This window comes from Micropterus salmoides, unplaced genomic scaffold (assembly GCF_014851395.1).
Source record: "Micropterus salmoides isolate LMB-PRFRI ecotype aquatic unplaced genomic scaffold, ASM1485139v1 Ms_hic_scaffold_6, whole genome shotgun sequence".
Taxonomy (NCBI): domain Eukaryota; kingdom Metazoa; phylum Chordata; class Actinopteri; order Centrarchiformes; family Centrarchidae; genus Micropterus; species Micropterus salmoides.
Genome location: NW_024044348.1, coordinates 3,588,243 through 3,615,674, shown reverse-complemented (window position 1 = coordinate 3,615,674; position 27,432 = coordinate 3,588,243). Strand labels below are relative to the sequence as shown.

The 27,432-nt window shown below is 45.7% G+C and overlaps 1 protein-coding gene across 2 annotated transcripts; it reads right to left on the bottom strand.

The window, feature by feature from the left end:
• Positions 1–265: 265 nt before the first annotated feature.
• Positions 266–24,874, bottom strand: LOC119889964 (EMILIN-1-like). 2 transcript variants are annotated; one of them, XM_038700920.1, is made up of 14 exons: positions 24,367–24,874; positions 16,881–17,006; positions 16,348–16,547; positions 14,509–14,759; positions 12,472–12,633; positions 11,466–12,347; positions 10,908–11,241; positions 8,372–8,599; positions 8,043–8,291; positions 6,806–6,997; positions 5,927–6,052; positions 5,826–5,843; positions 3,028–3,162; positions 266–2,878 (listed from the first exon to the last, which is right to left on the bottom strand). In XM_038700920.1, exons 1-14 carry the CDS (start codon positions 24,498–24,500, stop codon positions 2,556–2,558), a joined length of 3,360 nt encoding a protein of 1,119 aa, XP_038556848.1. In that variant the 5' UTR covers positions 24,501–24,874; the 3' UTR covers positions 266–2,555. The 2 variants fall into 2 exon arrangements, with proteins under 2 accessions (XP_038556848.1, XP_038556847.1); XM_038700919.1 differs by having other exon boundaries at positions 5,817–5,843; positions 24,367–24,873.
• Between the last annotated feature and the right edge of the window lie 2,558 nt (positions 24,875–27,432).

The following is a 27,432-nucleotide window of genomic DNA, read 5'->3' as shown; positions in this document are numbered from 1 at the left end:
ACGTTAACAGTTTAACCATTAGAAACAAGTGTGAACAGTGTTTGTGTGTAAACCACGTTCAGCTTCAGCCAGCTCTGTTTAATATTCAGCTTCACAGCGGAGAAGTTGTTTTAGGGAGTGACACTGCGTTAAAGCGCGTTTAACGATTCAAGAGGCGGCTTCAGTGCTGTGAGCATCCGGTTCACACATTCACACCTGTGATCACCAAACATTTCTGCTTCCCTGTTAATGTGACATCACAGGGATGGAGACAACACACCAGTCATACGTTGAAAAACCCAGCAGACTGTTAAACAACCCGCTGGGTCTGACTCGTGTTTAATGAAGTGAAAATAATTCATCAACACAAAAGTGTTAAATGTTAAAACAGGTTAGAACCGGCCTTCAAGCCCGTCGGAGCACAAAGTTTCTAACATCACTCGGTCACATGTGGCGTTCTCTGGAAATGATCAGAGCGTTAGTGCTCTGAATATCCGTCGTGCATCAGTTTATTAGACAGTGAAGAGAAAACCAGGTTACTGATGGAAGTGTCGATGTGTTGCAGATTTCCTGTCAGAACCGTGATCATCCTCCAAACTAACAGCGTCATCAGATGAAACGTCAGTCTGCTGTTCTCAGCCTCATGTGCGAATGACGAAACTATGTGTTACATTTGTCAACAAATCTCATGTTCAGACTCAAAGCAACACGATTGTGTCCACTAACAAGAGCTGATATATCTTATTCCTCTGTGCCAAACTAACATCTACTGCTTTAGGAACATTTCTCAAATAAAACTTTTACTTAAATAACATTTAGAAGAATAAAGAGAGCGGCGTTAGCGAGGAGAAAGCAGTGAACCAGATCTTGTTTCACGGCAGCTACATCCTAAAGCACATGAACGCGGCCACGCCTCCACGTGACCTGCGGGAAGGTTTCTGTGTGAATGCTGTCTGTAACTGCTCGCTACGACATCACGACGCCCAGAAACGTCCCGAACAGCAAAATAATAAGAAAACACAGGCAGCGTTTGGCGTCTCTGCAGACACAGACACGCCAAACGCTGCCGCTGCTCACACGTGATACCGAGAGGGATTCTTCTTCTTCCACAGTTTTGTTTGGAATATACTTCATATTCTATATATTATGCCTTTAAAGGTGCCGTAGAATGGAAAACTGTATTTATCTCGGTGTTGTTGAATAAAAAAAAAGTTCAGAACATGGAGCTGATGCACCGTGAGCCTCGGTCTCCTTCATATGTAAACCTCTCACATGCAGAAGGCCCCGTAAAAAAAGGGGCTAGATGTGATGTAACATCTGGGATCTTTAATGTTTACGCCTCAAGAAGGTTTCAGAGACCAGCCCGCGTTCCAGAGAAGCGGTCATGCGAGCTGATGGAGCTGGAGGTCGTTCAGAGTTTTTACGGTTCTGAAGGAAAGGGAAGTCTTTTGTGGTTTTTCCTCTGATGTCCTCTGGCTTTCCTTTTTGCTTACCTTACAGTAACTGCTAGCTGCTGCTAACGCTAGCTGCTGTGATCAGCTGGCTCTGAACCAGCGGTCCAAAGTTTCTGTACTGATGTTAGATGTGGAAACGCCAACACGCCCCCGGAGCACCGAGCTTCCAGTCCGGGTAGAATCAGCAACAGGATGACTAGCTGCACAGCTAACTGAGCGGCTAGCAGCAGCTGCTGTTAGCAGTAGTTAGCAGCTAAACTACCCGCTAATCCATCAACCAGAGACTGAAGTTATAAAGTTTTGTTTCTGCAGTTAGGCCCCGCCCCTCTGCTGTGCTTGGGGAACTTCGCCAATCAGAAGCAACTGGGCATTCGGGGGTGGGGGGGCTTAAAGAGACATGAATTAACACTGAGTGTTCAGACAGAGGCTGAAAAGAGGAGCTGGAGCTACGATGACAAAAATAATGTGTTTTTTTAAACATTTAACACTTAAAAACATTAAGTCTGAACCTGAAAATGACGATTCTACGGCACCTTTAAGTAAATGATCTAAATATTTATTCATGGGATTTGATAACAGTTGTGATGTGACGCTAATGGAACAAGATGCAGCTTCATATAAAACATTCACAGTGGGAACAAATCTCAGAAAACACATGAAGCTTAGAGTCACTCTGTCATGTTGCCATGACAACGTCTGACCTGCTGGGGGGCGGGGCTTAAGGATGGCGATGAGCGTCCATTTGTCTGTCCCATACCTTGGTCCACAAACACAAAGACGCCAGCGACATATTACACTGTTCAACACATGTGTTCAAAGCTTCAAGCGGCAGCAGGAAGCAGGCCGGCAGGCATCAGCTGATCCTCACAGGGCTGCTCTGAAGTTAGGTCATGTGACCACATCAGATCAGCTGACTGGATTAAATCCATCCACATGTGAAGTGACATAAACGCTCTGTAGGATAATACGATAAAACCAATGTGATCTGTTAGAACAGACAGAAGTGGGTCCGGGACCGAAGGTTCAGGTAAAAGATTCAACGAGGAAGTGACATCATACTTTATGGTGCCGCCTCCTGCAGGTCTGTCATGAATCTCAATGCTGCTCGTCAGTATGAACTCTTCACATGTCCTCGTACAGCAGCATGCCGCTGAAGATGGTGAGCGGCTCCACAGAGTGGGCCAGTTTGCCCATCACCAGGTCGATGCAGACCGTGTCCCGAGTCTGCAGAGGCAGGATGATGTTGAAGACGGCGAGAGATCCCGGGGTGGTTTTAGCCTCGGCCACAGGGTTGTTCTCTAGACCTTCAGGCTGGTAGCCTCCGGAGTCCACGCGGGCCATGCCGTAATTAGACTTGGACAGAACTGCCTCGATCTTCTCCTTCTTATGTCCGGTTAGGATGGCGCTGAAGAAGTAATGTCCGTCTATGGGGGCGGTGAAAATACCTGGAGGTGACAGAGTCGCTGTGTTAAAGCTCGGATCAACACCAGGAAACATTTAAACAGTTAAATATTTGTGACACGTAAAACAGGTGCAGGTGATTCGCTGGGCCATCAGGAGCGGCGTGGGCTTCGGCATCGCCCCTCGGTTTTACCTGTTTTCGGGTCGTAGAAGTCTCCTTCATTGACAAAGATCTTGTCAAAGACGATGGTTCCGGCCCTCTCCATGGGAAACGTGAGAGCGGCAGAGAAGGACAGTCTGGGTACGTGAGCATCGACACCAGGCAGCCCTGAAAACACACATTCAAGAAATCACCGGTTGGATCACAGCAGAATGTGGATCTGGGGACGCCTCACGTTTCACTTCATCTTAGCAGGGGTGCGGACTCGAGCCACAAATATGACGACTTTAGACTCGACTCGAAAATCAAAGAATACTTGCATCTCAACTTTGACTTTAGCACCAACGTGACTTCACTGAGCTCGAGCTGACTCCTCATGTCCAAACATGATATAAAAGCACTGTGCAGCGTGTCAACATAGTCAAATTTACTCTTAATTAGCCTTTAATTCGACTTTGGTTTCCACCGATTATAAAATAAAAAGTTCATTAAGATAAAATGCTGTTTCACAATGACACTCGTTTGGTCTCTTAAATCCAGCTCTCCTCTTTCCAGCTGAGAAGCCCAGACTCCCTTCAGCGTACAGCATCTGTACTCGTTACTGAGGAGAAGTATTAATACACGCTATCTGTACTCTGAGGAGAAGTATTAATACTCACCATCTGTACTCTGAGGAGAAGTATTAATACTCACCATCTGTACTCAGCGTTACTGAGGAGAAGTATTAATACACACCATCTGTACTCTGAGGAGAAGTATTAATACACGCTATCTGTACTCTGAGGAGAAGTATTAATACACGCAATCTGTACTCTGAGGAGAAGTATTAATACACACCATCTGTACTCTGAGGAGAAGTATTAATACACGCTATCTGTACTCTGAGGAGAAGTATTAATACACGCTATCTGTACTCTGAGGAGAAGTATTAATACACGCTATCTGTACTCTGAGGAGAAGTATTAATACACGCTATCTGTACTCTGAGGAGAAGTATTAATACACGCAATCTGTACTCTGAGGAGAAGTATTAATACACACCATCTGTACTCTGAGGAGAAGTATTAATACACGCTATCTGTACTCAGCATTACTGAGGAGAAGTATTAATACACGCTATCTGTACTCAGCGTTACTGAGGAGAAGTATTAATACACGCTATCTGTACTCAGCGTTACTGAGGAGAAGTATTAATACACGCTATCTGTACTCTGAGGAGAAGTATTAATACACGCAATCTGTACTCTGAGGAGAAGTATTAATACACGCAATCTGTACTCAGCGTTACTGAGGAGAAGTATTAATACATGCTATCTGTACTCTGAGGAGAAGTATTAATACACACCATCTGTACTCTGAGGAGAAGTATTAATACACACCATCTGTACTCTGAGGAGAAGTATTAATACTCACCATCTGTACTCAGCGTTACTGAGGAGAAGTATTAATACGCACCATCTGTACTCAGCGTTACTGAGGAGAAGTATTAATACACACCATGTGTACTCAGCGTTACTGAGGAGAAGTATTAATACACGCTATCTGTACTCTGAGGAGAAGTATTAATACACGCAATCTGTACTCAGCGTTACTGAGGAGAAGTATTAATACACACCATCTGTACTCAGCGTTACTGAGAAGTATTAATAATACTTTCACATATTTAGACTATTTTATGTGTCCGAGAAACAGGGAGCCAGGGTCGGGGTTCATAACCGAGAAAATAAATCCTAGATGAAAGTGTCAAATTTACGAGAACAAAAATCAGAAATTTACTTCCGAATACGGCCAATCCACAGCAAAGTAAGGTGCATGATAGTGATTGTGGGTTAAACCGAATGCAAAGTCTAATATAACTTTTCACTGCATGCATACTACACGGCAGACGTGTGAGTGATGCTGCAGCCTTGCAAAGTGAAGCTTCTCTCATAAATGTGTGAGTTTTTTTTAACTTGTAGATTAATCGTGGAAATTAAATTTTCTCTCAGATTATTCCCCCTCTCCGCTGCCTCCTTTTCTTTAATTACAATGGACCGTATGTGCAGTTGTACCTTTACATCCTAATCATATTACACATAAAAGAAGAGCCCATAAAACACATAATGGAGAATCAGCCTACAGAGAACACCGTGAAGATAATTACAAATTTATTCAATGCGATGCCTCCCTGGATTAGACTTTGACTTGACCGTTAACGTGTCTTTAAACTCCTCATATCCTGACACCATCAACGTGCATACTTCTGGGGGAAATATGGAGCACGCGGCGTTCAGAAGCCTGCATGGCTTTTATGACAACACGCACCAACTCCAATTAAGTTAACACCGACTCAACTAACCGACATCTTATTCACCCTCGTTTGGCATATTGCATTTATAATCATTTAAAAAAACAAAGTATTACAATTTAAAAATTCTATTAATGAATGATGTTTCCTAAGTCAATGACTGTTAAATAACTGTTTTCTCATTATGACTTGTTTAAGACTCCAAACTCAAAGTTTAGGACTTGACTCGGACTGTTTCGACTGGTCTGGACTTGGAACTCCACTTGAGTGCTGAGACTTGAGAGATTTACTTGTGACTTTTAAAACAATAAAAAACTTTTTATTTTTTAGTGAAGCATTCTGAGGCTACAGAGGTGTCGAAGGTTAGAGGACCCGGTTTAAAGCAGACAGTGACGGGTCTGTGTGACTCTGCAGTCGAGCCTCTCGCTGTCATTATAAAACTGTTCACAGATCTGCTGCTGTTGCGTCTCAGAATGAGAAAGGTTATCCAACGCTACTGACAGACACACGTTTCCTGCTGTGGAAAACCACGTACCTGACGCACCTCGTTCACCTTTGGGACCTGTAAGAAACCAGAGCAGAGGTTAGCAACAATCCAAGATGAATTTAGTTCCTCTACACTGAAATGTACTGAATATGTCGTACCGGGCAGACCTCGCGCTCCACTTTCACCTTGTCGTCCAGGAGGTCCGAGGGGCCCTTGTGGACCCGGCAGCCCATTGATGCCTCTCTCTCCCGGGGGTCCAGGGGGCCCTTGGGGTCCCGGCAGGCCTGTGTGATAATATGAACAAAAGTATTAAACTGAGGGGTTTGAATGTGTTTTGTGAAGGTGAAGCTAGCTCACAGATCCACACAGAAACCCTCTGTTAACAAAGTGTTAGCGTGTTAGCGTGTTAGCGTGTAGCTGATTTATCACAGCAAAGCAGCATTTCAGAATCGAACATGGAGCAGAAACAACAGAGCTCTGTGGGGCCTGCAGACCTTTTCTTATGGCACCATCATCAGATAAAAATGATTGAAGTTAGTTGTTAAAGATTGAGGGAAGCAAAGCAGTCTAAAGATATATCTGGTTTCACAGCTGTTTCTAAGGTTCCTGTAAGATGGTGCCAGTTGAGGTCTTGGTGAATTTTGTTTCAAATAGCTAGAATTTTATCATTAAAGAAGCTCATGAAGTCGTAACTACTGAGAGCTATGAGAATAGTTGGCTCAACAGAGCTGTGACTCAGTGCTGAAAAGAAACCTGGGGTTGTTCCTATTTTCATCAGCACCAGATAGCTGACAAGCATTTTGTATGACGACATTTCATGTGGGAACTTCTACAATGAGCCTGTGGAAAAGTTCATTTACTGTAAACAGGTTAATCCATTTTGGTCACCAAGACAAAGTCAAACAACAAGACATGAAAATTCTGTTTTACACATCATGACTTTTCACTGGAGGACTGAAGCAGCTGAGAAAGAACACAAACAGACTGTCTGAACTTGAACTGTCCACCACAGAAAAGAAGAGTAGAGTCCGGCTCACCGGTCATCTCGCGCTCAGAGAAACTCTGCAGCTCTTTGAAGACCTGGTTCAGGCTCGAGTTCAGATTCTTCATCTTGCTGTAGACCTCTTCTTGGTTCTTCTGAATGAAGTCCATGATTCCTCCGTGTTGGACGACTGAGTCATTCAGACCAGAAACACACGTCCACAAGCTCGACACATGTCGGTTCAGTCCTGAATATGGGACCCGGCACAGCACGGGGGGTTAAGCTGTAGACATGGACTTGCTTTTGGTTATATTCATTCCCAAACAGTCAAGAACGCACGCAAGTTTCTCTTAAATGTACAATGGAGTCGCCGACTCTGCCTATCGTCCAATCACTGGGGAATAAGACGGACGAATCGCGTCATCTGTGTGAATGCAGGGACGCTTGTCTGGTGGCACTGATGGAGACATGTCCATCAGACGCTGGCTCAGATACAGAGTGTTGGGCAAGTTACTCAGAAACTGTAGGAAGTTACTGGCTACTAATTACTCCTTAAAAAAGTAATATTACATTTCTTATTACTGCGTGATAAAAGTAACTGGTTACGTTACTGTAGTATAGTACTGTAGTACTATACTACAGTACTACAGTACTCATCCTAAGGCCAACGCAAAAGCTGCAGCGATCACCAAATTCAAAGAGGTACAGAAACTTTAATCTACCGCCGATACCCCAAAGCATACTGGGAAATTTTAACCACTGTAAGACTTAGAACAGATTCAGCGCTGGACCTTTACAACACGGGACACACCACAGGACAGGACACACCACAGGACAGGGCAGGACACACCACAGGACAGGACACACCACAGGACAGGACACAGAACAGGGCAGGACACACCACAGGACAGGACACACCACAACACGGGACATACCACAGGACAGGGCAGGACACACCACAGGACAGGACACACCACAGGGCAGGGCAGGACACACCACAGGACAGGACACACCACAGGACAGGACACACCACAACACGGGACATACCACAGGACAGGGCAGGACACACCACAGGACAGGACACACCACAGGGCAGGACACACCACAGGACAGGGCAGGACACACCACAACACAGGGCAGGACACACCACAGGACAGGACACACCACAGGAGAGGACACACCACAGGACGGGACACACCACAGGACAGGACACACCACAGGACGGGACACACCACAGGACGGGACATAACACCATATGGGATAAACACTCAAAACACAAAAAATGACTGTACCTTCCTTGATCTTGAGGATGGAGTCAGAGACACCGTCCAACCTCCCACAGACTCCCTCCAGCTTCGACAGCCTCTTCTCCAACCCTTCTCCAGACCTCTTACAGTCTCCTATTTCCACCAGCAGCGTGCTCTCGAACCGCTGGACATCCCGACCCATCCCGTCCAGGCGCTCCCCGCTCTCCTCGATGTGCTCCGTCACCTCCTGCTGGATTTTGTCCAGCTCAGAGATGATCTTATCCTTGGTGTTTCCTGTCAGAGGATGAATAAATGTTAGCCAAGAAAGGCTGAGCAATGAATCCAGAGACTCTGTATTTCTGAGCCGGGCTCACCAAGGTCGGTGATGACGCTGCCGTGTTTCTGCACCGTGTGTTCGAGCCCCTTCAGGGTATCGTTGATGGAGCTGAAGGTGAGGATGACCTCGGACAGCTCGCCCTGCAGTGTCTTCAGCTGGTTGTTGTTGATGGAGCCTCCGATCACGCTGTGGCCATCTAGAGGCTTCTCAGCATCCAACCCAGGTCCACGTCCACTGGTACCACCAGTGCTACCAGAACCGCCACCTAGCAGGGGTTTAGTTTGCAAAAGTTTTCTTTCAAATGTTTAACCTTCTGTAAATAACTGAAACAATATTCAAACTAAAGGTAAGAACAGCAGATTTGTGGCTGGTTGGTTTTATAATTTGAAGTCAGACATGTGGAGTTTGATGAAGGCCATAAACAGAGTGAGGATACTCTGCCTGACAAGACAAACTTCAGGGAACCAAAGGCCCACAAATGTGAACAAACCTGGATGTTTCATGCAGGGCCAACAGTTTTTGTGGAAAAAGGCAGTGAAATACAGAATTTGGTTTGTGATAGGACGAGCAGTGATTCTGGGGTGTGAGCTCACGAGATCGAGACAAGACAAGAGATTTTAATACTATTTTTAAGAAATGAAGCTGAATTATATGAAAATCTTGAGCATTAATTTCCTACATTCTGGTGAATTCTTCTGCACCAATAGGTTAGGTTAACTTTATTGTTGTTAACTTTAAATTCTGCTTGGGCACAGCGTAGTGTTGGTTCATAAGAACCATCAACAAGAGCCTGAGAAGCATTGACGTGTTTTACTTCACACGAGGAAAATATAAACACAGAAGAAAAATGACATTGTTGACAACATGGATTCCATTCCATTGATTAAAGTGCATGTGCTAAGGTGCTAGTATGTTCATTGCACATTGATATAGTGCACCGAGATCACAAGTGCTAAAGTGCTCACATATTTATTGCACACAGCTCTATTCAGCAGCTTAATGGAAGGCGGCATAATTGATAATTGCATGTTGGTACACAGAGTCTTCTTCCTGATGGCAGGGTTTTGTATTCAGGGAAGAGGGGAGATTTAAATTTTCCTGGCCTGTTTCATAACTGCCTGGTCATACAGGCTCTGGAAAGACTCCTAGTCTCTCCTCCCTATAGTTTCCATGCCTGTTTTGTGCATGTTAGCAAACTTGTTTTTCAACTTAACTGTTAACACTAAGACCGCCAACATTCTAGCACCCCCTGCAGGCGCCGCAACGGTCATGTGCAGGAAGCAGTTTGTTGGGAGGGATGGTGGAGATCCATATACAGAGTCCCTGCCTCTGCTGAAGCATTTTAAGTCCTGGTTCCTAAGTGATTTATACTGCTTCACCCATAAACCTCATAAAATATCCAAATAAAATATTCTTTTTAAAAGACAGGGGCGACACGCTGCGGATGACCCATCCACAGGACAGCAGACAGAAACCTGTCATCAAAGCAGGCTGTTTTCTTAGTCTGACAGCCTATTTATGTTTATGATGACGGCACCGTGCGTTATGTGCATTCAATTATCTCCTGCTGCTGCACGTCTCACTTCTAAATGGACCACTTTGCTTTACAATAAAACCACACTCATATATAACATGTAATGTTGTAAAAACTCACCGTATATGGTAATAATGTATAATATGGCAACTGCGGTCTATATGACCGTGGTGGCGGTCAGCGGTATATTTGCTCAGAAATCTTGTGTGTTTTATTTTAGTACCTTCTAAGATACAGAAAACTTTAAACACATATTTAGGAAAAGTCAAGGGCTGACTTTTTTTAGTTATTTGCATTAATAAAACCTGACCAGGCTGTTCTAGTGTTAAGTTGCCGAACAATACAGTGATTCCATATCTGATGACACTCTCTAAGAAATCCTCATGATGTGAATGCTCACACCATACAACCTGAAATGCCTTAAAAAATAAAGCCTCTGCTGCAATTTGTTGCACAGCTTGTCAAGGTGCCTCGGGTCAAAGACCATCTCCTCTGTTTTTTGGAGGTTGCAGGCTGCAGGTTATCGATTCAAACTCTTACCCTCTAACAGAGTCTAACTCAGTGCAGCTCTCAGATCTGTTTCTCCTGTAGATCTACTTCTTTAATATCTGCTGAGTCATGATTTAGTCTTCCCTCTTCTTCGTGTCTTTGTTTACCTCTTTAAATGTGACTGTGGTTCCTTTTCACCTCAATGAGAAATTAATTCATTGTAATCAGTTAGAAACTCCTGGACTCCTGTGTTCAAAACTTTTCACGTTAAACACTGGTTCTTCACTGCGTGAGAAAGTTGATGTGTGGCGTGAGAGCGTGTGAAAAATGCAGATTGCGTGAATCTTGCGAGATCTCGTCACACCCCGACTAAATACATTAGTTAACATGGTTAAAAGTGTAAAGAACTTTGGTCAATTTAAACTTATTTGGAATGTCTATCCATACGTGAAACACCTGAGCACTCAAAGATTTTCTTTCTCATGAGAACAAGATGCAAGAATGAGAAAACAAGGGTGAAGTGAACAATCACTGGATTGGTTGATCTGACCTGAGGGTGTGTCCGGCCCGGTTTTACATTGGCCGGTGCACCTGCTGACGTCGTCTCGCAGCAGGCGGACCTCGTCCTCCAGGTGCGAACAGATCTGGGAGCAGCCTTCTCCCCCTGAGTCCAGTCTGACCTGAAGGCTGTTGATGTGGCTCTGCATCAGCCCCAGTGCATCCTGGGAATGATTCTTTAGCCTCTGCAGCTCGTCCTCCACCTTCCCGCACAGCTCGCAGTCCTGGCCCAGCAGCTCCACCTCTGTCACGATGCGACTGAAGTGTTCGCCGTGATCCCCCGTCAGAGCCTTGATCTTCCGCACGTCGTGGCTCAGGTCCACAACCTCGAGACCATTTACATGTTAATATTCATAACGATCAAACAGTAACGGGGAAGTTATCCTTTTAATCAACAACAGAATTTAATAACTTTAATGTGTTCAGACTGGTTTATGTGTCTGTCGTCAAGGTCATCCTCATTCTTCACTGTGTTTAAATCTGTCTGTATTTGTATCTGCACTTCCCTTCAAACATCACCAGGTGATTACAGGCGCGTAAAAGCTCTCACCTTGTCGTACAGAGAGTCTCCGGACACCGACAGGTCTTTCAGTCGAGTGTTAAAGTGTCGAATCTGATCCTCGTTGGCGACCACTCTCCACTCCAGAGACTTCTCTGTTGTATTTTTTCTTTCTCCCCCCATTCCAGACAGTCCTCCTCCTCCTCCTCCTCCTGTTGTTCCACCTCCATCTCCCCTACCTCCTCCATCTCCTCCTGTTGTTCCTCCTCCATCTCCCCTACCACCTCCACCTCCTCCTCGTCCTCCCCCCTCAGAACCTCCACAGCTGCACTCCTCCAGCCTCCGGCTCAGGAGGGAGGTATTGTTTTCCAGCTTCGACAGCCTCTTGTGGTGCTCGCTCACCCTGTCCTTCACCAGCCCCACTTCCAGCTCCACGTCTGCGATCCTGAAAGCCTGGTCATCGAAGCGGTCCAGGAACACGGCCCTCAGGTCTCCCAGTTCTCTGTGGAAGTAGTCCTTCAGGTCGTTCTCCAGGTATGAGCAGCTCTGTTCAGTCCGCTGCACAGTACTGTTGATCCGCCGCTCCAGGTCTTTCAGTCGACCGTCCAGTCTGTCCTCCGTCACCACGACATCCCTCCTACCTCCCCCTACGCCTCCATCAAAACCTCCTCCTCCCCCGCTGAGCTCCTTGTCCAGGCGGTTCTGCAAAACATCAAAGTCCTCTGAGGCCGAGCTGATCTTGCGCTCAGCGTCAGTGATGCGGTCCTGGAGGTCACCGACGGCGTCGCAGCATCCCTGCGAACGCTCCACCTCTCGTCGCAGCCCGTCCAGGCCCTGCCGGTACCGAGCGTCCATGGCATTTAGCTGCTTCTCCAGAGCTCGAATACTCTCCCTGTCCGCCTGCTGCTGTCTGCGCAGATCCTCCACGCCGGCCTGCAGAACACACAACAGTGAAATCCATCTTACTGACCTAGACATGTTGGCTTCAGCCCTCAGGGGGTCGGGGGCCTCATGTTGTTTTGGATTACTGGCTCATTAAAGGAGGTGGATGTGATACCTGACAGGAAGAGCAGGACAGCGACACCCTCCTCTCCAGCTCCCTCAGGATCTCCTCCCTCAGCGAGCTCAGCCTCTCTCCACTCAGTCCTCCTCCGTCCAGCTCATTTCCTTTCCCATTGACCAGGTGGTTGCTGATGTTGACCAGGGTTTTATCGTGGGCCTGTTGGCGACACATCAGCTACAGTTTTCATTAAAATTCTATGGCATTCAATTTTTATTTCATAACAGATCTCATAACAGCGACCGCAGTTATCATCCCTGGGGCCAGAGCGGGTGGCGTTGAATCCCGACTGAGTGTAAATAGGGAAGATTTTTATTCACGTCGGCGATAACGACTCCCGGTTAAGCCAATCGGAGGTCACTAAGATTAATATTGAGTCGTGTGCACCCCTGCCAAACATGTATAGCCTCATTCCACCGCTGGCTGTCGAGGTGGTATCCAGCAAACGATGTGGGCTTTGTAGATCATTGGCAGACTTTCTGGGGAAGACCTGGTCTGATTCGGAGAGACAGCATCCATCCCACTTGGGAAGGAGCAGCTCTCATTTCTAGAAATCTGGCCAAGTTTATTAGCGGACCAAATCCATGACAACCCAGAGACCAGGAGGCAGAGTCGCAGTCTAACACACTTCTCTGCTCCTCCATTTCAGGAGTTACTTAGTGAAAACCCCATAGTGACGGCGTCTGCCCCCTCCAACAGTACAAAAGAATAGGAGAATGAAATGTGGACTCTTAAACAGCAGATCTCTCTCCTCTAAAGGTGTACTAGTAAATGAATTAATATCAGATTATAATATTGATTTATTTTGTCTTACTGAGTCCTGGCTGGCTGATGGAGAATATGTTAGCCTAAATGATATAACTGGTATAACGATACGTTTTTTTTCCTGGAAATTTGTCCCAAAAACTCCTCTCGTCTTTATTTCGGGGTCTAGCACTTTAAATGTTAACTTTCACCCAGAACAACAGATGGCGCCAAATATCAGCAAAGCACATGTTGCCCTCCTGACTGAAGCGTGTCACCGTCCCACCGAAACTGGTGACAGAAGTACCAGTAGAAAGTTTATTTTTCATTTGTGTGGTATTTACTGTAGCCTAAATATCAATATCATTCATTTACAAATGAACTGAATTGAATTGTAGAAGCAGTCTAGGTGCTTGATTTATACACCTGTGGCCATGGAAGTGATAGTTTATAGATGTGTGGATCGATATAGTCTATAAAAATAAATTTGTTTAAGTGTACCGAGCGCCTGGTCCACAAGGTGAAGGGAATATTCATGTAGACGCTGAGAATGACAGCCTTAGCGCTGCGTTCATCATCTCTCTATTAGATTTAATCGGCTTCTCATAAACCGACTCACTGTTTTAACCACACCCTCAGCCTTGTTCTGGTATTGAAATCAAACATTTAATAGTGTTTCCACAGAATCCCTTTTTATCTAACCACAGTTTGATAACTTTTAAGTTCCTACTGCTGGACTACACGCCATTAGGCAGAAATTTCTACGCTTGATGTCTATCTGAAAGTGCTGCAGCTAAATTTTAGTGTAGTGATTAAAGTAAAGTGATTCCATCAGCTTTTACCTCATGACCATGTCTGAATATCAGACAGGACTGCTATGTTAATTTCAGTCCCTCTCAAACTGATCTTGTTGCTGCAGGCTCGCTGTGAACGCGGGAGGAGATGTTGAGAAAAAGTGATGGACTTGTGTCAGATATATTGAATAATATCATTCTTGCCTATTTCTGCTCGACATTTTAGTGAAAGTTGAAAAGTGGTAGCATGTAAGACACATTTGTTATGAATCTTCAAAGTTTTAAACTGTTGCTGTGGCACCAGAATACTGAGCCCACAACGCCAGCAGAGCTTTGGATGTTTATTTTCATGGATGGATGACAGATTTCACCGTAGGAAAAAGAACAACAACAACATTGGGAGCGCTGCCTGATCAATAAAACAATGAGTTTGTGTGCTGACAGAGACCTGACTGACCCTCCAGTACCCACAGGTAGAGTGGAAACAGTGACTCACCTGTGTGCGGTTGTCCAGCTGGTCCAGTTTGGTCTGAATGTTGTGAATTGTCTCTTTTATCTCCGGCTGAGCTGCATCAGCAGGGTTCCTTCCTCCTGAAGAGGAACCTCCTCCTCCTCCTCCGGTGAAGCCCGGTTTGTTGGCCTCCTGCTGCAAGTGTTTATTTAGGGTGGACTGAAGGTCCTGGAGGTTCCTGGTCAGAATCTGGATCTTCTCCTCCAGCTGCTTCATCTTCTCGTTCTCAACTCGTCCTGAAAGAAAAGGAAGAAGCAACTTTTACAGTCCAGTAGAGACGGTGGAGGGGCCGCAGTAAGAGCAGTTCATACTGGTGACCAGCAGAGGTCAGCACAGCTTATAGAAGGTCCGATGGTTTCCAGCAGGTTGGATCCTGAGGAGGGTTCAGTGATCAGCGTCACCGGAAGACTAATTCAAACTTAACATGCTATCTGTACAACATGTGGTCTCTCTGGTGGTGCTTGGTTTATGGAGTTGATCTGGATCCATAATGTGTAAATGTAAAGAATAAGAAGGGTCTCCATCAGCACTGTGCCGGTCTAAAGGGGGAAACCCCTGGACATTAGATCAGGGACGGGCATCACTACTCGCTACAGAAGAGAACTTCAGCTGATACTTTCTGTCACCAGATGGTAGCAGAAAATGACTTTGTGTGGTTTCACTTGCAGCCAAACACACAGAAAGAAAGAGAAGAGCAGCTTTTTCTCCTGATGTGCCTGCACCATTAACCATTAACATTTTTATTTGCAGTTTCCATCACTTGTCACTGATTGATCGCTGCGTTCCATCACACCAGTTCAAGCTTTTGTGGCGCAGCAGCTGATTTTCCTGACGGAGCCTCCAACTGCAGCTGCGGCTGCTTCAGGTGCATCTGCTGGACGTGCAGCTTCTCTTTACTCTGAGAGTCTGTAGTGTAGTTTAGTGACTTCTTTAAACAGACTCTGACTCGAGGTTTGACTCACCACTAAAGGAAAAAGCACTCGGAGATCTTTCACTTCAGTTTATTGATGAAACTATTGAAACTCCCGAGCTTTCCCCGTATATAAAACTACCTGTGAGCTTGAACTAATCAGGACGAGCAGGATCTGTTTCCCAAAACTTTTATGTAGCAGTTATTTGAAACAAGAAAAAATAAAATAGATCACCTTGCTTGTCCATAACAACAGTAAAACTAATAATAGGTGACCAATCAGCTACTACGGCTTCAACAGGTGGCATTTTATGAGAGTGATGAAGTACTGTTGGTATCGGTATCACTGTAAGGGTACTGGTTTTGGTGCAGGTAGCGTAACATTTTAAACGATACCCAACCCTACTTTAGATCCAGTTTGTGGGGCCCATGTGGGTTCATCCTGCTGCTGGTGCGGAGCAGTAACTGAGAAACCTGTCCTCACTAGCTGTGTCGCATTAGAAAAGGATTTCACAAAAGAATTTTTACGCTGGCTTGAGGTGGTTTTTGTCTTTTTGTCGTTCTGCTGTCAGCGTCTTGCTTGACATTCCCATAACGCGCGGAGACATGTCTGGTAGCAGTTTGCCCGCTTGAAACACATTCCTGAGGACCCCTTTCTATTTTTTTAAGCTCAATGGTCATCATGTTCATGCGGCTGGTTTTGTTTCGTATTCGTCTTGTTTATTACAGCCATGTGTGATGCTCGCTGCAACATTACAAAAGTCCGCTTAAAAAAAATAACAATTAGATGGAAACATGGCTACTGTCACCTTTCAGGCTTAGCCACAGGAAATGAGGTCCAAGAGGTTTTTCTGTTGACAATAGGGTCTTTCTAAGGATTTATGTTCAGACGTGTCAAATGAGAATCCACTAACCGCTCTGGCCAGATCCAGAACTGCCTCCTCCCCCCTGTCCTGGTCTGGGCTGAGGTCTGGTGGTGGAAATTTGGGTTCCTGCTCCTCCAGCTGGACCATCGTTGCAGTCTTCTCCACTGTAGCCGTCGCAGCACTTCCACTCCATCTCTGTGACCATTTTGTAGGCCACTTTGTACCGCGGCCTCATGTAGGTCCGATAGCTGCAGAGGTCAGACAGCAGTGAGCTCGATATCGAACAACATACAGTCATTAAATAATCACTGAGTGTCAGGAGAAGAATCAAAGCAAACTCAGGGAACGCACACAACCATCTCTCTAATAAACAGGGTGTGTGTTCTTTCCATTATGTCAGGAACCGTTCATCTTCACACGTGGCGGGGGTGTTGCTGTGGACTCAGGACTCACGTTTGGTGCAATTTGAACACGAAACAGTTCAGCGGGGCTTATATTGCTCCGATCTGCAACAGCAAGAGCCTCCGGAGGCGGGGCTTATTGTCTCCGATATGTGTGTGTGTGTGTGTGTGTGTACTCACACCACCACCCTGCTGCACTGTCCGCTCCCCCAGCTGCAGGGATGATAATCGGGCTTCACGTAGGTTTCCACTCCGTCCTCGACCACACAGCTCACCGTCTTTGTCACAACAAACGCACACCAGTTCCTGTTCAACACACACACACACACGCACACACACACACAGGTTTCAGTCACATGACGAGACAAACAGCAACACCAGAAAGTTCATGTTTTATTAGAGTTCAGTGTTTATTGATCATGTGACCAATGAAAACCTAGTGGACAGACGAGGCCCTGTTTTATTCAGACCTGCACATCCTAAACTTTTTTCCCCATGTTTTCTTTACCCGCCTCCTGACAGACGAGACCCGACCAATCAACTTACTTGATGCACGGCTCTGTGTAGGAGACGTTAACGTGTTCTGCTCATCCGTGACTTTACCGTCCACCTCAACTATGTTTTACAGTTTAATTTCACTTTAAATTCCAAAAACTGAACTCCATCAACTTCCTGACAAGATAAAAACCTTTAACCTCCACGCTAAAGGTCTCTGCCCCCCATGGCACCACGGTACAAGATCTCTGCCCCCCATGGCACCACGGTACACAGTCTAACTGAGGAGGTCTCACTCTGTCCGTCAAATAGGACGCTGCGTTTCTTACGTGACATTTCTTTGCAATCCTTTCACAAATTCTATAACGGGAATATAAGGATAAATGAAGCGTTCTGATCAGACTGTCCTGATGGATGTAGTCGTGGTTCTGTCGGTCAGCTGCGGCTCCACATGTTAACAGGTGACTTTTTCAAAACAACTCTCTGTTTGCTGAGATAAATTCACACAGACTGCAGATCATCATGAGACTCATTACACACAACACACTCGTCCTTGTCTTTGTGTGTCTCCTGTTGCTGATGTCATCGGTGTGTGACGAAGATGAATGTGTCGCTGTGTCGGCCATGTTGGATCAGCTGCAGACAAACTGTGTCTCTTTGTGTTTCAATTCAATTATGTTGATTTTTCTGGAATCCAGAACAACAAGCAGGAATTCAACTTCTCCTGCTGCAGCGCCAAACAGATCTTTAACGTCCAGATCATGTGCAACGTCCAGCTAATAAAAAGTATAATCAGGAAAATGTACTTAAAAAAGTGCCATCCTCAACCAACAGGCCACCTGCAACATTATTAACAATCAGAGCCGGAGCGTCCTATACGTGCACTACGTAAATGAAGCAGGACCTCGTGTCAGTGTTTACAATTTTGAAGAGAAGATGAAGAATGATTATCGTTCTGGGCACAAGAAGAGAACGAGCTCAGACTGACCAGCAGTCAGGTAAACTGTTTCCTCTCCATGTGTGATGTCAGCAGATCACAGTGACGTCTCTCTCTTGCCAGACTTTGTGTCTGACCTCTGTTAGAGTGAAATACAGCTATTTATTACGTTTGATAACCGCCAGCGTGCAGCTGTGTTTATAAACTGCAGCTCGGAAAAGATAACCGGCTCGTGCGTGAACACGCGTACATATATATATGAGCGTGCACAATTGTGCATTCCAGCGGCGACATCTGTGAGAGCCAGTCCAGACAGAATACGGGCCTGACGGCACTCCTCAGATCTGTCTCCATCTCAAGGTTGAGTTACAACTCTGGATATTTGCACAATGGAGAGCAATGGATTTACATTGACTACTGACTGTTAGTCAGTATGATTAGCGGGGGAGTCTGGGAAATCTGGACGCGCATCTCTCAGTAAATAAGCACCACGTATTCAGTCGAGTCCTAGTTTATATTTGAAAATGTATTAAAGGAAACCTGGGGGCCAGTTTGAAGGGGCCTGATGGAGCTGATAACATTAATATCTGGCATGGATTGTTATCTATAATTTACAGTTTGGGAGTAGAGTAGATGCTGGATCATGGGCCAGTACAAGCACAGAACCAGTATAGATATCTTTAACAAGTCCCACAGACCCAGGTGAAGTACAGCTGCCATCAGCCTAACTGACCTGGGCTCTGAGATCATGTTGTTTTATGTAGTCCTGTATTTGTTGCTGTCCCTGTGGCCCAGTGAAGGCGTGTTAGGGGTAAGTGCTGATTATCCGTGCTTTGATTCCTGTATAAGCTCCAGGGAGAGATCCTACAAATCCAGCTACTCTGCCATTTCCCTTTTCTTCCCCAAATTATTTTGTCCTTTTAACATGTTTTCCAACCGTTTGTTTTTCTCCCCACAAGGTCTCGTTAGGTTTGTTCAAATTGTCAAAGAAATCTTGGTTCAATTTTGAAGTGAGTTCCGGTAGGCCTCTGTTTGGTGTCCAGGCCACAGAAACCGCCGTGTTAGGGAAAACTTTTGGGGATCCGGAGAGCCAGTCACAGTTCAGGTCAGACAAATATCGCTTATGTCTTACGAAATGTCTTTCAGTACATGACCCCCTGTCAGCCACAACAACCAGAAGGCAGCAGCAGATGGTGGGTCTACGGAGAACAGGATGGAGCTGCAGAGTGATCCGGTTCTGCACAATGGGTGAAATTTGAACACCAGACCTTTTGGCTTGTTGCCTGTCACTGTAGGACGAACTGCGCCTCTTCCACTGGTGAGTACATGCACGCCATTTTGGTTGGAAGCACTAGCATACAGATGCCCTGTGTGTGTGTGTGTGTGTGTGTGTGTGTGTGTGTGTGTGTGTGTGTGTGTGTGTGTGTGTGTGTGAGAAACATTTGGTTTGCATTCACTCCACACTGAGAGATGGGGGGGGGGGGGGGGGGGTGATCTGGATGGAATACAGTTCTCCTTGTGTTAATCTTCATAAACCAAATTAAATCTAACTGACCACCACACACTGTCTAAACAATTCCACCTTAAAAAGACAAACTGTTGGTACACTGTGCCCCCCCGAGGATTAAAAACATGATGCAACGCTGAAGGCATGAGTGACATCAGACACAGAAACCCAACCCAAACTAAATATTTACTGCAGATCTACAGTTAACATGGAGACACAAAATAACATAAAGCCTGAGATGATTCAATGCTGAATTTAAATATCTGACTGTGGGACTTCATGCTTTCTGTTCCTCAGGAGAACCAGCTGCAAAATAAAGACGCACATCAAATACAAAGAGTGGTTGGTGGCAGATCAAGGATCAGGACATCCGTACTTCAAACTGGACCAGAGGCCCCAGACACCTCGGGCCCCAGGGCTTGTTCATGGAACAATCCTGATTACATGTAAAAAAAACAAAAACACGTCTACAGCATCAGTACATTATACAGCAAAGAGAGAGAGGGAGAGTATCTGCAGCTCTGTAACACGGACTCACTAAACTGAACATTTCTGATGACAGATCTGTGCTGCTGTTTACTGTCGCCACAATGACCATCTGCAGAGAGTTGACTGGATGACAGAGAACCTTCACAGACATCTATTTCTTTGTGATTAAGAACTCTGAGTTGCAGATTCAGTCAAATAGCCCAACTGAAATAAAACGCAGAAACTAGACATTAAAACATTTTGCCCAATGAAGTCTTAACACATGCTCGAGCCGATTTGTGACTACTACTAAAAAAGAAACAGACAGATGTTTCCCTCAGGTCATGAGTGTTGCATAGTTTGCCCACCAGAGGGCGCACTGCCTCGATACGAAACAAAAGAGTGAGCTGACCGGAGTCGACGGAGCGTGCACAAACAGCAGCGTGTTTAATGCTACAGTCGGCGAGCGCTGGAGGTTACGCTGCTGACAGACCTGACCGTAGATTTACAGGGGGACAGTTCTACTGAACGGTCCCCTCATTTCTCTCAAGTTCATCACTTCAAAGTAATTCACGTGTTTATCAGAGGAGGAGCGGCAACATTAAAGGCGGTTAAAGTAAAGTTTTTAACGAATTCTAAATATATCTGCCATTGTCTGCCATCCCTGCAAGGCTAGTAAGTAGGAACGATGGAGCAGCGGAGAGAGAGGACGACCCTGAACAAGTTCAGGTCAAGCAGCGTACAGCAGAGTGGACATTTCACAGCAGCACTAGGGTGACGCACGAGCATCTTAAACACGAGCACCCTGGAGCCGTTGCGTTTTTAGCGACCGCTTGGTGGTTAAGCCAACTGGCTGTAATGTAAAGTTTGTTAGTGTACCTGTCAGAAAACAAGGTGCCGGCCAAGAGAACGGACCACGAGGACCACCTGCACATTTTAGACACAGAGGACAGATGGTCAAGGAATCCATTTACAGCCGGGTCCAGAAACTGTCGCTTAACGGGGGAGGAGGTCTGAGACACCACTTATCTTCCTCCAACAACCGTCCTCTCATCTCTTCCCAGGAAACAAAACTAACGTTCTCTTTTGGCCTCAGGTGGCTCCAACGACCATAAACCCTGTCGTTACAACATCCAGGAGCCCTAACGACCCAAACAGTTCTCCAAAGAAGGTTCACAGAGACAGACTCACCAGAGTCCACACGGACAGACTCACCAGAGTCCACAGAGACAGACTCACCAGAGTCCACAGAGACAGACTCACCAGAGTCCACACAGAAGACTCACCAGAGTCCACACAGAAGACTCACCAGAGTCCAGAGAGACAGACTCACCAGAGTCCACACAGAAGACTCACCAGAGTCCAGAGAGACAGATTCACCAGAGTCCTCAAAGAAGACTCACCAGAGTCCACACAGAAGACTCACCAGAGTCCACAGAGACAGACTCACCAGAGTCCACAGAGACAGACTCACCAGAGTCCACACAGAAGACTCACCAGAGTCCACACAGAAGACTCACCAGAGTCCAGAGAGACAGACTCACCAGAGTCCACACAGAAGACTCACCAGAGTCCAGAGAGACAGATTCACCAGAGTCCTCAAAGAAGACTCACCAGAGTCCACACAGAAGACTCACCAGAGTCCACAGAGACAGACTCACCAGAGTCCACACAGAAGACTCACCAGAGTCCAGAGAGACAGACTCACCAGAGTCCTCAAAGAAGACTCACCAGAGTCCACAGAGACAGACTCACCAGAGTCCACAGAGACAACTAGAGATTTAATATCTGCAGAATTAACACAGTGATGTCACTCTGTCTACAGGAAATGAGTCATTCAGTTTGCTGCTGATGACATCACAGTTGCTTTACTGCCAAATGGATGTGTGCGTGTATGTGTGTATGTGTGTGTGTTTGTGTGTTAGTGTGTGTGTGTGTGTGTTAGTGTGTGTGTGCGTGTATGTGTATGTGTGTGTGTGTGTGAACATCATCAGACGTGCAGAATTCAGTTTGAGGACTTTGAAACATGTTGTAAACACGTACACGAGGGCGCGCATGAATCTCCATTATCAGAGAGTCACTTAGTCTCGGGCTGCGGAGAACCATGTGACCCTGAAGACTTGCCGCCGGGTCCTTACTGACCCAATTAAGGGAGATTTGGAAGCAGCATCCTGATTAGTAAAATAAAGTTACACAAAACGTTAAAAAAACGATGTCCGTCTGTTTTTTCAATACATCTCATCACTGACTGACTGGTTCACATTCACACCTGTGAAATGTTCTCTTGGACCGCGACAGTCCGGGACCCCCTGCTGATTGTGCCTGGATTCTTACCACCCAGGTACTGTGAGCGGCCCCCGGGGGACACAGAGGAAGTCTTGATAATATCACAAAGCAGGATTTGATTTCAACCAGAAAGCTGGTTCTGTACAGAGTTCTAAAGAAACCCGCGGGGTTCCCTGTTGACCAATGAAGCTCGTATCTCCAGTGTCTCCTTCGTATGAAATAATAAAAATACTACTTTGTGATGACAGTTTGTGTGTTATTATCACCTGGAAAGTCCTCCAATGGTGCTTTAATAACTTCCGCTCACATATAAAACAAGCCACTAGTTCAGATCAATATCTGTGAGCTCTCTGCAACACAACACAAGGTAGGAAGTAATCATTCTTTATTATATTATTATTATTATTAATTTACCACGACTCCACCTACATGAAGCTACGACACAACTACAGTGAACATTAACTGATAATGTCAGCAGACCAGTCAGAGTGGAGCTGAACCCCACTGGATAAATGAGAAAGGACTGATCCAGAGCAAAATCCTCTCTACAGAAGCATCAGTCAGGACCTCTTTAACACGAGGCCTCCGCATCTCATCAGCCACACGGGGACGTCTACAGAGCGTGGAGCCGGAAACACTGGATCCAGCAGTGACCCTGAAGACCTGCACGGTGCTGCAGAAACCCAATCGTCCACTAGGAGGCGCTCAAGGCTGTAATGCTGGTAACAGCGACCGGGGTGGGGATGTTAAAGCACGGACAGGTACAGCGACAGCAACACACCTGCTGGTGATCTGGACCGTCTCACACCTGCTGCTGAATCACCGTGTGAACAAAGTGACCTGAGCAGACAGACACGGGGGGCAGTGAGACCCATCTGAGCAGATTAAAGCAGTTTGTGAGGAAACAAGGAAGGAGGAGAATTAAGAAAATGATTTTAGATCAAAATAAACTCAGGTTGTCTCGTTTCTAACCCTCTTTTATTAATTATATTCCTGTTTTCCAGCCGGTGGTGAGAACCGCGGAGAACATGAGGAAGGTCACAACCTCCTCATCATCACACAGCAGACGGTTCACTGCTTCATGTTCGTCAGCATTTATTCAGCCCCTCTGTTTCTGCTGTCACCCTCTCACAACAGGAAACACCTTTCGCTGTTACACGTTGTTTCCACTGCGACGGAAACGTTCTGTCAACAGAACCCGACCGTCACGAGATCAAAGCGGTTCTGATCCGCATCAGGACGTAATAACTGTACAGGAAGTGCTGTCAGAATAAAACTCAGTCATTGGAGAGCAGGAAAGAGTTCTCAGGTGTTCTCTGTGGAAATGATCTGCATTCACACATTATGCTGCTTTTAGTCCAGTGGTTCTCAAAGTGGGACCCCCAGGGGTTCCTGAGGGGGTTCCAGGGTGTCCCCAGCAAAAAGGTGAATCATTTCTTTTGGTTATAACTCGAACCGAGAAGTTTCCCAGTGACAGATTAACGTCTAAAGCCTGATCAGACGGGGCCCGGGGCCAAGTCTGGTCTCTGTTCAGGGTCCTTGATGGAAAAACGTTTGAGAACCGACATGCCACCGGTTCACACACACCCACCTGAGGGCCGCGTGCCAGCTGCTCATCAGGAGCGGTCAGGAGAACCAGGAACCTTCTGGTTACCAACGCAGAGGATCATGGGAATGTTTGAACATGAACTTCATGAACGTACACCTAAAACTAGATTTAATCAGCTGATTCATTTCACATGGTTACCATGGAAACACAGCTGTCCTGTGACATCACCAGGAACAGTTGGACCTGCAGTATCAGACCGGGATTCAAACCGGCACCCTCCTGACACTTCCTGTCCACTCTTTCACAATAAAACATCTGGTGCGTGCACAGAGACTCTTCTGCGGAGAGATCACCAGACCCTGACGTCACCTCCTTCATCTCCACCCTCATCATCATCAGGCTTTCCGTGCACGTGTCAACCTACCTGTGTCTGCTGGCGGCGCGAGCTCCGTGCGCGTGCGCGCCGGCGTACAGACTATAAGCGGGTCGCAGCGGGAACGCGCTCTTGGCGTACGCGCAGGTCCAGAGCGCGAGCAGCAGCAAGAGGCGCGCGGCCATCCCGCTGATCAATACACGATCAATACAGAGTATTGGTACTCGATCAGAGAGGGATCAGCTCCTCAACTGGCGGGAAAAACTCCCATCTCCATGGAGACAAAAATAAAAGTTTCCACGCAGTCCGTCCTAATTCCCCATGATCCGGATTCTGATCCGAACACCCAGAAACCAGACCTGAAACAGAGCCCAGTCTCCTTTGATCCGCTCCGGGTCCCACTCCGGGTCAGGGTCCTGCTGGTCCTCCGCCTTTAATCCGGGTTTAGTCCAGTTTTAATCCGGTTCGACCCGGTCAGAGTTCGTCCATCAGAACTTCTCAAGTGAAACAAAGAAAAGAAGAAAACGTTGCGACAGACTGAACCAGGACCAGCTGCTGCTCCTCCTCTTCATCACCGCCCAGCCGAACTGTCCCCGCCCCTCCCGGAGGAGAAACCAGACACGTGCAGCTCCGCGCCCACACCTGCACCGGCCAGGCCTGAGAGGACCGGTCCAGGTTTCATTGATACCCTGTTAAAAAGGAACCTGCTTCTGTTCAGACTGTGATTCTGACATTCAGAAGACTTTCTTCTGTCCGGACTGAAGGACCAGTCCGCTGCTCGTCTGGACTTTATTATTGGCAATAAATCCCAACAGCGTGTTTGACGTCACTTTGTGTTGAAAGTGGGGGGACATCAGGGCTCAGATCAGGGCCGTGATGATACACGAGAACCAGACCAGAAGAGGTTTAACACGGTTTTGAAGAAATAATAATAATAATAATTATTATTAATAATAAGAAAAAGAAGAAATACTGCTGAAATACAAGCTGGGGGTCTGAGGGTCCTCCCCCAGAAAACTGGAGCATTAAAAACTTAATTTCCTGCAATCTGGAGACATTTTCTGCTCCGATTTAAGGTGGAAATGTATTTTTTATATGAAGGCAAACAAAACGAGAAAATCAGCTGGCAGGTGACAGCTCATAATAAAAAAAGCCAACAGAATAAAATGCAGTAATCAACAGCTTGTTTTTATGGTAATTTACTTTTTTTTTAGACAATGCACATTTGTTTCTTCTATATTTAAATTTTAGTGCCTGTTCTTGTGCAAATAAACCTTTCTCAAAGCAATTTCATTTGTTATTTAACATTTCTTGGTGCAAACTGCATAGTAGAAAAATCAGCCATTTCCAGATGCAGTGGGGACACGTCCCCAGTGTCACTACATTACATGTATTCATTTAGCTTTTATCCAAAGAGACTTAAAATTGCTACACGTATCAGCAGCTATGTAGTTCACATGTTTCTCAGTGAGACTTTCTGAATAATTAAACACCTGTAAATATAAAACTTCACTAATGAAATGATAATTAACTGTGTAGCACTTTACAGCCCCTTGACAACATGGTAATACTTTGATAATAAAGACATAATAATTAAATAGCTTGGTATTAACGGTGGTAACATCAGCCAGGAAACGATGCAACAGGGTGATAAGAGGAATAATGTGGAAACACATTTAAAAAGCAACGAGGCAAAACTATTTGGAAACATTATAGTAATATTTTGGTAACAATGGATTTGGATTAAAACGTGGGAATAAGGGGACATTAATGGGGTAATAACCAGATAATAAAGAGGTAATATAAGTTAATGTTTTCACAACATTACAGGTGACTATCAGCGTGATGCCTTCAAAATCACAGGAAAATTCTTAGCTATCAAAATTGGTATTTTATTAAATATTACTTATATAATCCTGCCTCATGTTCTAAACAAGGTAATACTGTACAAATGTTCTGTTTGTTGCTCTGGTAACCTGGAAAAACCTTTGGTACTTTCTGTGTAATAGCCATGAATCATGCCAGAGTTTCCCAGTAAATCTAAAAGCACTAAAAATATAATTTGTACATCATTACCTTGGAACAACAGACTGTAACTGTAACAGAGACTACTTGATCTATCTGAACACTAAACTATAATAACTAATCCTAAATGAATTTCACCTGAACTTCAGAAGTTTATACCACAATAGTTATGTTGTATGAACAGGGGTGGTGATGGTACAGTGGATAAGACGCCTGCGTTCAATTCCCCACTGTGACCCGTCCACCAACTCGTCCCTGAGCAAAGCACTTAACCCCTCGTAGATCCAGATCCAGGCGTGCGACCTCTGACATACAGTATATAGCAGCTGTACGTTGCTGTGGATGAAAGCGTCAGCTAAATGTAGAAATGATTACACACACTACTCTTTACATCGTGCCAAACATCGATAACACCGAGGCGAGAAAACATCCTGCAGACTTCCTGAGGTCAAAGGAAGTTTTATATCTGCTGCTCCTTAAAATAAACCAGTTAAGCAGACCTCTTCCACACACAGCAGATAACAGTGGAAGCTGCAGTCTCTCTGGTGATAACAACTTGCTCTACTACATTCAGTCACCGTGTCCCGGCCGGCTCATTGGTCCGGACTCTCTGGCCAGTGTTCAAAACTGCTAAAGGAAATGTGGAAACCAAAGAGAAAACAAGACGGGGAAGCCGCCGCCACTCTTCAGTTATGGAAGCAACACTTACTAACTCCTGAAACTGAATGCTATAACACCGAGGGACCGGTGATGGACAGTTTCAAACAAAGAGGAACCAGAGATACACGTTTTTAACTCCACACATTCTTTTTGCCTTATCAAAACATGGTACCCACAATGCAACTCTCCCTCTGACAGCTGTGTGTGAGATTGTGGTGTGTTAGGCTATTAGCGGCTGCTGTAGCTTGCAGCAGAGAGTCTGAGTCTTCTTTCTGACTGCACACCAACAGATGAGATTCAGACTCGTAGTCTTCAGCCGACGCCGACTCAAGTGGCATCGAGGACATTTATCAGACGCCGCACAGCTCCCTCTGAGACACTGAAGGCTTCATACTACTTTTAAAACGTGCAGTAGAACTGGCTGAGGTGGAC